The sequence below is a fragment of the Manis javanica genome, chromosome 2 (genome assembly GCF_040802235.1).
Source record: "Manis javanica isolate MJ-LG chromosome 2, MJ_LKY, whole genome shotgun sequence".
NCBI classification, from domain to species: Eukaryota; Metazoa; Chordata; class Mammalia; order Pholidota; family Manidae; genus Manis; species Manis javanica.
In genome coordinates, this window is record NC_133157.1 from 9,530,369 (window position 1) to 9,542,594 (window position 12,226).

The 12,226-nt window shown below is 41.6% G+C and overlaps 1 protein-coding gene across 9 annotated transcripts in view; it reads right to left on the bottom strand.

The window, feature by feature from the left end:
* Positions 1–897: 897 nt before the first annotated feature.
* Positions 898–12,226, bottom strand: part of GAPVD1 (GTPase activating protein and VPS9 domains 1) — a 77,341-nt gene continuing 66,012 nt past the window's right edge. For all 9 annotated transcript variants that reach the window (XM_073224566.1, XM_073224549.1, XM_073224557.1 and 6 more), the window contains 4 exons: positions 6,167–6,380; positions 4,140–4,212; positions 2,931–3,128; positions 898–1,621 (listed from right to left, as the gene is read on the bottom strand). In XM_073224566.1, the coding sequence (XP_073080667.1) occupies positions 1,481–1,621; positions 2,931–3,128; positions 4,140–4,212; positions 6,167–6,380 (626 nt within the window). In that variant the 3' untranslated portion in view covers positions 898–1,480. The remainder of the gene's footprint in view (positions 1,622–2,930; positions 3,129–4,139; positions 4,213–6,166; positions 6,381–12,226) is intronic.

The following is a 12,226-nucleotide window of genomic DNA, read 5'->3' on the forward strand; positions in this document are numbered from 1 at the left end:
GGCATAATGGAAATCCAGCTTCTTTAGTCACAATTACACAAAAGGATCTTGGAGGGAGGGAGGAGACAGCCTCTGTATTCATCTGCTTAAGGCTGTTGGTCTCAGTTCCCTTAAAAATGCCTGGAAATGCTGCCAGCAACAAGGGGCTCAAACTGTGGGACTGAGTTTGTTATAAAAGCAGCTAAATGTGTTTAAGAAACATACAAAGTGAAACCAGCTGGTGATAACCTACGTACAACACATGTGCTTGAAGCTTTGGTGAACCTCCTTGCTCAATTTCACAGACACCAAAACCCGCTCCTGATTAGTTAGTTATCAATATACAATCAAATAAAAATACCGTAACATGTAATTTTGTTCAGAAGAGGGAAATAAAGGCACAGAAACCTGACAAAATAGATTTTTTTCCATAAGAATAGTATGATTGATTAAAATAGCTTATCACTAGTAAAACTTGTGTCACTAGACAATACAAATTAGTTTTTTTAAAAAATGACATTCACTGAATTCCTGGTCTGTGCATTCAATGTGAATAATCATCAAAAATATATTACAATTAGAAGTCTGTAAGGAGTTCTGTTTGGGGTCTCTACACTGTACTTCCTAGTATTTCAGATGAGAAGCGCCACAATAATGAACTACATAGCTCCTGCTCCTTCGCACTGCATGTATAGATCGGGAGTCTACGGGAGGCTCAGAGACATCGAGGGTAAGAGTGTCCGAGTGATTTTTATACCCTTCATCAAAGGTAGCCCTGTGCATCAAACTCCACACCTAAAAAGCTCAATGAACTGTATTACACCTTAATAAATATTTCTGTGTATTTGCTTTTTGCTTTTAAGCTTAGCTTATATTTTGTCAAGGAAACCATTTCACAAGAGGATACATCAAACCTACTACCGGCAATATTCCTTGTTTATTAGAATCTGAAGATGTCCATATTACATCAAATATAAATATATATTTACATTTCCTTCTTAGCTTTTCAAGTTAGGTGACTGTATTTATAGATAATGCCACTAATGTCACCACTATTATAATCACCCTCAGTGCAACTGGTATCTTCCTTCCATTGGATGCATATGAGATCAGAGAGCATCTTGAAAGAGGTGTACACTCTTTTTTTGAAATAAAACAAAAGAATGGATACCCATGAATGGAGATCTGGGAATTTTCTAGGAGATTTTTTTTCCCCCAATATTTAAAAAAACCTGAAAATGTGGTCCCCTTTTTGCAGTACTATTCTCTACTTGGGACAAGAAAATAACAAAATACGCAACTCAGACAGGAAAAGAGCCCAAAGAAAAGAGAACCTGCTTGTTAGCTCATTAATCTGTTTAGTAAAGATCTGTTTAAAATGTCTGAATACTGTACAATATTATACAAAAACAATCTTCAGCCTTCAAAGCAGCTGGCACATTCTCTAAGGGATCGGTTTGCCCGCCTAACAGTCTGCTGCCTTGGTGGGCCTTGGCTGTGGTCACTTTCGGTCATCAATAGTTTTAATGAATTCCACTGCAGCTGTGAACTGCATCCACCAATAGGACTCCTCTCCAGAAAGACAGCTGGCATAAAAACTACTGATATACTGAACAGTGGACAGCAAACAGGGTGGATTTGCCTGGAGAAGTGAAAAAGAAAGAGTCAATCACTCAGATGAATAGTTTACAAAAATTAAGGTATTAAGGTAAACATCTCTGAATGTTTTTCTGAGAAACAGATACCAGTCCTTTTGAAAACAATAGCCAAATTCTCTTTGGAAGAAATTTATAAACCCTAGCTACGATGAGTAGCAACAGCATAGAGGGAAGGTGACTCCAGTTCCAATCCTAGCTGAGCTGTCCAGAGCTTTCAATCCTTGCGAGTCACTTAACCTTGCTGTTGCTTAAGGAAGCTGAACTATCCCAGTGGACTTACCCACCATCCCATAATCTAGAATGTTAGATAAGGGAATAAATGCTGGAGGTAAACTGAGTTTTAAGTCTAGGTTAGTAAGTCTGGGTAGAATCAGCTGAGAAAGACAAAGCTAAAAGAGATAATATGCCCTCTGTTGCAAGAGGTAAAATAGAACATCTGCTTTTTCATCCTCTTCATGGGGATAGAAAGGACACAGGTGCATTAACTGGTTAGGAGGACAAGCAAAGAGCTATTCCTTAAAAGAAGGTCAAACTGGCTCAGTGCAGAACTAGACACAGCACATGTGGAAGAGAGAGAAGAGAACAAGGCCATCAGAAGGAGTTATGAAGGCTGATCATACACCGATCTGGTATTTTCTGACTCTGAGCTAAGAGTTCAGGTTGGAGAAATACTGCAAACATTAAAAATTAGTAAGATATATGTCAAATATACTTTAGACATCAACAGATGAGCTGAGCTGAACTGGACATAATAGTAACACAGTCACTTGGTGGCTCTGGGCACCTACACCACATGGCACACCAGAAATGTTCAAAATAAACCATTTAAATGATGAAACTTTAAAGTCAAAAAAGGACAAGAGATGTCAGTAGTTTTTAAAACAATAAGGTACAATTACAAAATAAGGCTGTAAGAGGAGAGGGATGTTTAGTGAACTTGGTAGCTGATGTGCCAACTACAGCAAGGCATCCAATGTGCAAGGAGATGGCACAAGCAGAGCACAGACAGCATCGCCCCCTCCCTCCCTCAGTAGCCGTAACTGAGCCCCAAGAACCTCAAGGACTGCTTTAAACGCTGAAAATGTTCAGCTAGGACCCGGTCCTCCACTCTTTCTCCTGAAAACCCTAGCTCCTGGGTTGGACAAAACTTGACATGGTCAAGACCTTTTCTCTGGATAACACAGAGCTGGAGCTTGGGAAAGAGCCAAGCTCTGTGTCATCACGTGAGGCCCTACACCACCCTGCTCAGAATGTCAAATACACTCTTTTCACTAGCAGTAATGAGGGGCCCACCTTTATCAACACAAATACCAAAACGGGGACAAAGTCATCTGCTCCTGGGACAGAATCCTCATTGGCCAGGCTCAGTAAGTTCATGATCGTGGAGCACATTCTCAGGATGCACTGCACTTTGTCCCGGGGTGTTTTGTAAGCACTTATAGTCCTGATTTCTGACTGTGCAGATGGCCATGGTGCCTCCCGAAGATAAACCTAAGTGAAACCACAGAGAGAGAGACAGATCTTGAATCCTAGGGCTATGCTACAGGTAGCTACCACAGCAACCTCCATGTCAGGAGGCAGAAGGGTGGAGTTGTTACCTTTTCCTGTCTTCAGTTAAACCAGATTGTGGTTCCCTCCCCTTCCACTTAAGACTGAAGGTTAGCTTTTCAACTTTTAAATAATTTGCTTTGCATTTTACAATAAAGCAACCCAGATATCCATTAGCAGAGGAAAGAACATATGACAACATGGAACCCCAAATTCATAAAATTTCAAATAATTATCTTTCTTAACTAGCTAGAATGAAACCCATCTACAACACACACAGAAGCTGATTCTAAAAGCACAAACAAGCTACTTTTAAAAGGAAAAAACTTAATATGTACCTTTGTTGCAGCAGTTACAGACATAACAGTTTCAAAAAAATCAAGGACAATGAAAAATTTTATGCTAATTAATACTTCATTAGTGGGGATTTTAATATAACAACCAGAAAGCTCAAATACCTGAAATTTTCCTATTATTTTGTAAGAGTTGCATGATAGGTAAAAATGCTAGTATCAATAACTAAAAGGTAATTTTGAGGTCACATTCAGGTTAAATTCCCCCTCCTAGAACAGAAGCTGTTGTATGCTTTGACGTGCTTCAAATGGAGTGTTTCTGCAGAAACATGACTATAAAAACATCAATAGAGAGCGTTGCTGCCCCAGGCCGAGCAGGGCTGCAGACAGTGGCCTTGCCTGCATGCTGAGTGGCTTCAGGCAGGGCAGGGCTCTGCAGTGCTGGCTCTTCCTTCTCTCCACTCCTGAGGTCCCTTTCCATGCCAGGGAATTTTAATCCTTGGAAGGACCTTTGAGAACTTTACAGTTAGAATGAATCACATCTAGTACAAAAAGTGCTGCATAATTTATTATATCCTATTTCCTTGAAAATTATCACATGCATATAGTATACTGAGCAGTTTTTAAGTAATACCACCCATGCTATGTAAGCTTGTATTACCTCTGGTATCTGGAGAGCTCTGTGATTTGCAGTCACTACTTTAGACAATCTCTGAATATGTTCATGAAGAACCCTGAAAACCCCCAAAAACACATAGGTAAATATACATTTCAGAAAATCAGGCACACAAATAGTTGTAATAGATTTTTTAAAGTTTTTTACTTATTTCTAGATTTAAATTACAATTACAGATGAGACTGTCTCTTTGCTATAAGTATTCTGTCTTGTCAAAAATGTCTCCTATCTAGGATCTGCTTAGAAATGCTGAGGATGCAGGGGGAGTAAGTCCTTCTCTCTGGGCTAGGACTGCATCCCACAGGAGAAAGGAGAGGAGCCCTTAGCCCAGAAGCTACTTGGACACACTAATTAGGAATAGACTGAGAGGAAGTAGTGGGATCAAAAGCCAGAAACCAAAGACCACAGATGCTTACATGGGAAAAGGACTCTGCGAACACTTAACCTCTCATTTCAGATGAAAATAATTAGTCTTAAAAATGTGAAGGTTTTGCCCAAGGCCACCAGAGGGGTTAGGAGCAGGGGACAAATCCTGGTTTTGGTGTCTTTCTAGAACAGTGATAACTCTCCACTCTTAAAACCTGCAGAAATGTCATGGAGGACAGGGCAGGAACAATTTGCTTCAAAGATGCTCTTTGCAGTAAATACAGTTTGAATGACCCCATTCCTTATCCCATTCTGCAAGCCAAACACTGGTGCTCTGGAGAGAAAAAAGGTCACTTGGCAAATTAAGTAAAGAAACCCGGAGTGGGCCAAAAGCTTCTGAAGCTACGAACAAATAAGAGGCAGGTTGGAATCATCCTAGTCCACTCACAGGAAGTGGATTCTCTCAAATGCACATGTACTACCTTAAAACAACCCTGAAAACAATTTCATATAAACTGCTAAGGACTCCCCCCTGGGGTCCTATTACATGGACTCCTTAGAGCTGCTGACACAGGAAGCCACAGTAACCCCTGGGGAGCACAGGGCTCATGCACAGGGCAGAAAGGGCTGTAAGGCAGTGCTCAAGAAAATGAAAAAGAGGAAAACTAAAAATGCTACATCACCCATTGTCTCAATGCCCAAAAATAACCACTGCTACCATTTGAGATATTTTTTTTCAGGATTATTTTTTTAGGATCACTTTTTAAAAAAAGTTTTACTGAGATGTAGTTCACATACCATACAATTCCAGGAATTTTTTAAATATTCAAATATATAACTTTTCATCCCTAATAAATAATGAGCCTGTATTAGAAGTCAATACGATGCTGTGATAGATTGGTGAATAAAAGAAAAGCATCCTGTTCTCGTGCTCATGGAGGAAAATCCAGTGGGGGTTGGGGGAAGCATTCATCAGATGATCACACAAACCACTGATCAAGAGGACGGGGTGATTTGCCCCCCAGGGGCATTTAGTAATGTCTGAAGACATGTTGGTTCTCACAACTCCTGGGGTACTACTGGCATCTAATGTGTACTGCTAACTGTCCTATGACACACACAACAGCCTCCCACATCAAACAATTACCTGACCCCAAATGTCAGTAGTGCTAGGCTGAGAAATCTTGACTCTACAAAAGTAACCTGAAACTGTGTCAAGTGCTAGTGGAAGGCACACAGGCCTGTGAGAGCCCTGGCAGGGGATTTAACCTAGTCAGAAATGCCAGGAAAGGTCTCCCTGAGAAGTGATTCTAGAGTCAAAATCCAAAGGATATGTGAGATTAGGAAGAAAACAAGGACGAAGGGAAGAAGAGTTAAGGCAGAGTAAACAGCAGTGCCTTCTGAAAAGGCTACACCAATTGATATGCCCTCCAGCAGCTTGATTCCCCACATCCCTGAAAATGGATATTATCATTCTTTTTGACCTTGTAAGTCTGATGGGTGAGAAATGGTTGCATGCATTTCCTTTACTATCAGATACTCAGTCTCCTGTATAGAGTATCTAAAACATGGGGCTAGCTGATGTGTCCCTACTGATGTGTCCCTACGTAGTCTACCACAGGCACATTAAACACAGAAGAACTCACTGGTCACGAAGTATGTCCCCATCCTGATTAGGGTAAAAAGCAAGCTTGAAGATCCGATTCATCACACTTCGTTCAATGGCAAGTTGAGCGTCCTGGAGCTGCTCTTCACTCGCATTTTGCCATATGACGTCCTGGGCCATTGCACCATAAAGGAACTGCAGAAAATCTTCTACCTGAGCAGTTTTGTCATCAGCTGCTGTGAGTTTCTGAAAGTCTCCAATGCAAAATAATAATTTTTTATACACTATCTGAATAATTTAAAAAAGGAAATTATATCATTTTTTGCAGATACTATGCTCTTAAAACCAAAAATGTCTGGATGTTTATTTTAGGAGAATATACAGCCAAATCATTAAAATCAAGAGAAAGGTAAAAAATATGTAAAAGTTTAACAGCATGGGATGTGTTATAAAAATGATATACTTTGTTGTAAATAATGGGAAAAATTGTGCAGATCCAATACCAATTTTCCAAATTTTGTATAAACTACAGATTTTCATCCAGGATAAAAATGAAATGTATTGGGGCGGGAGCCAAGATGGCGGCGTGAGTAGAGCAGTGGAAATCTCCTCCCAAAAACACATAGAGCTATGAAAATATAACAAAGAAAAATCTTCCTAAAATAGAGACCACAGGACACAGGACAACATCCAGACCACATCCACACCTGCAAGAACCCAGCGCCTTGTGAAGGGGGTAAGATACAAGCCCCAGCCCGGCGGGACCCGAGCGCCCCTCCCCCCGGCTCCCGGCGGGTGGAGAGAAACCGGAGCAGTTTTTTTTTTTGGCGAGCGCTTTTTGGAAGCCTTAGAGGGACGGGCCCCCGTTGCTGGGGAGGCAGGGTGGCGGGACCGGTGAGGAGGTGCCTGGGAACAGCGCCGGAGGACAAAGAATATCCCGCGTTTCTCCCTGCGAGACCTGGGGGCGGGTGCCTGAGACCGGTGCCTGAGGACGGAGGAGGTCGCGCGTTTTTCCCCTTTTTTTTTTCTCTTTATGGCAAGCGCTTTTTGGAAGCCTTGAAGGGACGGGGACCCCAGTGCTAGGGAGGCACGGTGGCGGGACTGGTGAGCGGGTGGCTGGGACCGGCGCCTGAGGACAAAGAATATCCCCCGTTTTTCCCTGCGGGACCGGTGGGCGGGTGCCTGAGACCGGCACTTGAGGACAGAGGAAATCGCGCGTTTTTCCCCTTTTTTTTTTCTCTTTTCTGCGAGTGCTTTTTGGAAGCCTAAAAGGGACAGGGACCCCGGTGCTAGGGAGGCAGGGCGGCGGGACTGGTGAGCGGGTGCCTGGGACCGGCACCTGAGGACAAAGAATATCCCGCATTTTTCCCTGTGGGACCGGTGGGTGGGTGCCTGAGACCAGCACCTGAGGACGGAAGAAATCGCGCGTTTTTCCCCTTTTTTTTCCCTCTTTTTGCCAAGTGCTTTTTGGAAGCCTTGAAGGGACAGGGACCCCGGTGCTAGGGAGGCAGGGCGGCAGGACTGGTGAGCGGGTGCGTGGGACCAGTGCCTGAGGACAAAGAATATTGAGCGTTCCTTCCCTGCGGGACCGGTGGGTGGGTGCTTTTTGGAAGCCTTGAAAGGACAGGGACCCTGGTGCTAGGGAGACAGGGCAGCAGGACCAGTGCGCGGGTGCCTGGGACCGGCACCTGAGGAAAAAAAAAAAAAAAAATCGCGTGTTTTTTCTTTTTTTTTTCCTTTCTGTTCCCTCTCTCATTGTTGCTGTTGTTGTTTTGGTTTGGAGAGTGCTTTTTGGAAATCTTAAAGGGGCAGGACAGGTCACTTAGACCAGAAGCAGGGAATCTGGGGATCTCTGGGCACTCTAACCCCCTGGGCAGCAGGGAGCACAGAGGCCCCTTACGGAGATAAATAGTCTCCTGGCTGCTCCCCCTCTAACGGGGCTCCACCATTTTGGAGGAACAGCCCCAGCCAGGCCAAGCCCACAGCAACAGTGGAGATAAACCCCAAAGCAACTGGGCAGGAAGCAGAAGCCCTGTCTGCGCACAGCTGCCCAGCACAAGCCACTAGAGGTCGCTATTCTCCCAGGAAAAGGCTACAAACCAACAAGAAGGGAAGCTCTTCCAGCGGTCACTTGTACCAGCTCTGCAGACTATCTCTATCACCATGAAAAGGCAAAACTACAGGCAGACAAAGATCACAGAGACAACACCTGAGAAGGAGACAGACCTAACTAGTCCTCCTGAAAAAGAATTCAAAATAAAAATCATGAACATGCTGACAGAGATGCAGAAAAAAATGCAAGAGCAATGGGATGAGATGCAGAGAAAAATGCAAGAGCAGTGGGATGAGATGCAGAGAAAAATGCAAGAGCAGTGGGATGAAGTCCGGAAGGAGATCACAGATGTCAGGAAAGAGATCACAGAAGTGAAACAATCCCTGGAAGGATTTATAAGCAGAATGGATAAGATGCAAGAGGCCATTGAAGGAATAGAAGCCAGAGAACAGGAACGTATAGAAGCTGACATAGAGAGAGATAAAAGGATCTCCAGGAATGAAACAACACTAAGAGAAATATGTGACCAATACAAAAGGAAAAACATTCGTATTATAGGGATACCAGAAGAGGAAGAAAGAGGAAAAGGGATAGAAAGGGTCTTTGAAGAAATAATTGCTGAAAACTTCCCCAAACTGGGGGAGGAAATAATCGAACAGACCATGGAATTATACAGAACCCCCAACAGAAAGGATCCAAGGAGGACAACACCAAGACACATAATAATTAAAATGGCAAGGATCAAGGACAAGGAAAGAGTTTTAAAGGCAGCTAGAGAGAAAAAGGTCACCTATAAAGGAAAACCAATCAGGCTAACATCAGACTTCTCAACAGAAACCCTACAGGCCAGAAGAGAATGGCATGATATACTTAATGCAATGAAACAGAAGGGCCTTGAACCAAGGATACTGTATCCAGCACGACTATCATTTAAATATGATGGTGGGATCAAACAATTCCCAGACAAGCAAAAGCTGAGGGAATTTGCTTCCCACAAACCACCTCTACAGGGCATCCTACAGGGACTGCTCTAGATGGGAGCACCCCTAAAAAGAGCACAGAACAAAACACACAACATATGAAGAAGGGAGGAGGAGGAATAAGAAGGGAGAGAAGAAAAGACTCTCCAGACAGTGTATATAACAGCTCAATAAGCGAGCTAAGTTAGGCAGTAAGATACTAAAGAAGCTAACCTTGAACCTTTGGTAACCACGAATCTAAAGCCTGCAATGGCAATAAGTACATATCTTTCAATAGTCACCCTAAATGTAAATGGACTTAATGCACCAATCAAAAGACATAGAGTAATAGAATGGATAAAAAAGCAAGACCCATCTATATGCTGCTTACAAGAAACTCACCTTAAACCCAAAGATAAGCATAGACTAAAAGTCAAGGGATGGAAAAACATATTTCAGGCAAACAACAGTGAGAAGAAAGCAGGGGTTGCAGTACTAATATCAGACAAAATAGACTTCAAAACAAAGAAAGTAACAAGAGATAAAGAAGGCCACTACATAATGATAAAGGGCTTAGTCCAACAAGAGGATATAACCATTCTAAATATATATGCACCCAATACAGGAGCACCAGCATATGTGAAGCAAATACTAACAGAACTAAAGAGGGAAATAGACTGCAATGCATTCATTGTAGGAGACTTCAACACACCACTCACCCCAAAGGATAGATCCACCGGGCAGAAAATAAGTAAAGACACACAGGCACTGAACAACACACTAGAACAGATGGACCTAATAGACATCTATAGAACTTTACATCCAAAAGCAACAGGATATACATTCTTCTCAAGTGCACATGGAACATTCTCTAGAATAGACCACATACTAGCTCACAAAAAGAGCCTCAGTAAATTCCACAATATTGAAATTCTACCAACCAATTTTTCAGACCACAAAGGTATGAAAGTAGAAATAAATTCTACAAAGAAAACAAAAAGGCTCACAAACACATGGAGGCTTAACAACATGCTACTAAATAATCAATGGATCAATGAACAAATCAAAATAGAGATCAAGGAATATATAGAAACAAATGACAACAACAACACTAAGCCCCAACTTCTGTGGGATGCAGCGAAAGCAGTCTTAAGAGGAAAGTATATAGCAATCCAGGCACACTTGAAGAAGGAAGAACAATCCCAAATGAATAGTCTAACATCACAATTATTAAAACTGGAAAAAGAAGAACAAATGAGGCCTAAAGTCAGCAGAAGGAGGGACATAATAAAGATCAGAGAAGAAATAAACAAAATTGAGAAGAATAAAACAATAGCAAAAATCAACGAAACCAAGAGCTGGTTCTTTGAGAAAATAAACAAAATAGATAAGCCTCTAGCCCAACTTATTAAGAGAAAAAGAGAGTCAACACAAATCAACATAATCAGAAATGAGAATGGAAAAATCACGACAGACTCCACAGAAATACAAAGAATTATTAAAGACTACTATGAAAACCTATATGCCAACAAGCTGGAAAACCTAGAAGAAATGGACAACTTCCTAGAAAAATACAACCTCCCAAGACTGACCAAGGAAGAAACACAAAAGTTAAACAAACCAATTACAAGCAAAGAAATTGAAACAGTAATCAAAAAACTACCCAAGAACAAAACCCCGGGGCCGGACGGATTTACCTCGGAATTTTATCAGACACACAGAGAAGACATAATACCCATTCTCCTTAAAGTGTTCCACAAAATAGAAGAAGAGGGAATACTCCCAAACTCATTCTATGAAGCCAACATCACCCTAATACCAAAACCAGGCAAAGACCCCACCAAAAAAGAAAATTACAGACCAATATCCCTGATGAACGTAGATGCAAAAATACTCAATAAAATATTAGCAAACAGAATTCAACAGTATATCAAAAGGATCATACACCATGACCAAGTGGGGTTCATCCCAGGGATGCAAGGATGGTACAACATTCGAAAATCCATCAACATCATCCACCACATCAACAAAAAGAAAGACAAAAACCACATGATCATCTCCATAGATGCTGAAAAAGCATTTGACAAAATTCAACATCCATTCATGATAAAAACTCTCAGCAAAATGGGAATAGAGGGCAAGTACCTCAACATAATAAAGGCCATATATGATAAACCCACAGCCAGCATTATACTGAACAGCGAGAAGCTGAAAGCATTTCCACTGAGATCGGGAACCAGACAGGGATGCCCACTCTCCCCACTGTTATTTAACATAGTACTGGAGGTCCTAGCCACGGCAATCAGACAAAACAAAGAAATACAAGGAATCCAGATTGGTAAAGAAGAAGTTAAACTGTCACTATTTGCAGATGATATGATACTGTACATAAAAAACCCTAAAGACTCCACTCCAAAACTACTAGAACTGATATCGGAATACAGCAAAGTTGCAGGATACAAAATCAACACACAGAAATCTGTAGCTTTCCTATACACTAACAACGAATCAATAGAAAGAGAAATCAGGAAAACAATTCCATTCACCATTGCATCAAAAAGAATAAAATACCTAGGAATAAACCTAACCAAGGAAGTGAAAGACTTATACTCTGAAAACTACAAGTCACTCTTAAGAGAAATTAAAGGGGACACTAATAAATGGAAACTCATCCCATGCTCATGGCTAGGAAGAATTAATATCGTCAAAATGGCCATCCTGCCGAAAGCAATATACAAATTTGATGCAATCCCTCTCAAATTACCAGCAACATTCTTCAATGAATTGGAACAAATAATTCAAAAATTCATATGGAAACACCAAAGACCCCGAATAGCCAAAGCAATCCTGAAAAAGAAGAATAAAGTAGGGGGGATCTCACTCCCCAACTTCAAGCTCTACTACAAAGCCATAGTAATCAAGACAATTTGGTACTGGCACAAGAACAGAGCCACAGACCAGTGGAACAGATTAGAGACCCCAGAAATTAACCCAAACATATATGGTCAATTAATATTTGATAAAGGAGCCATGGACATACAATGGCAAAATGACAGTCTCTTCAACAGATGGTGCTGGCAAAACTGGA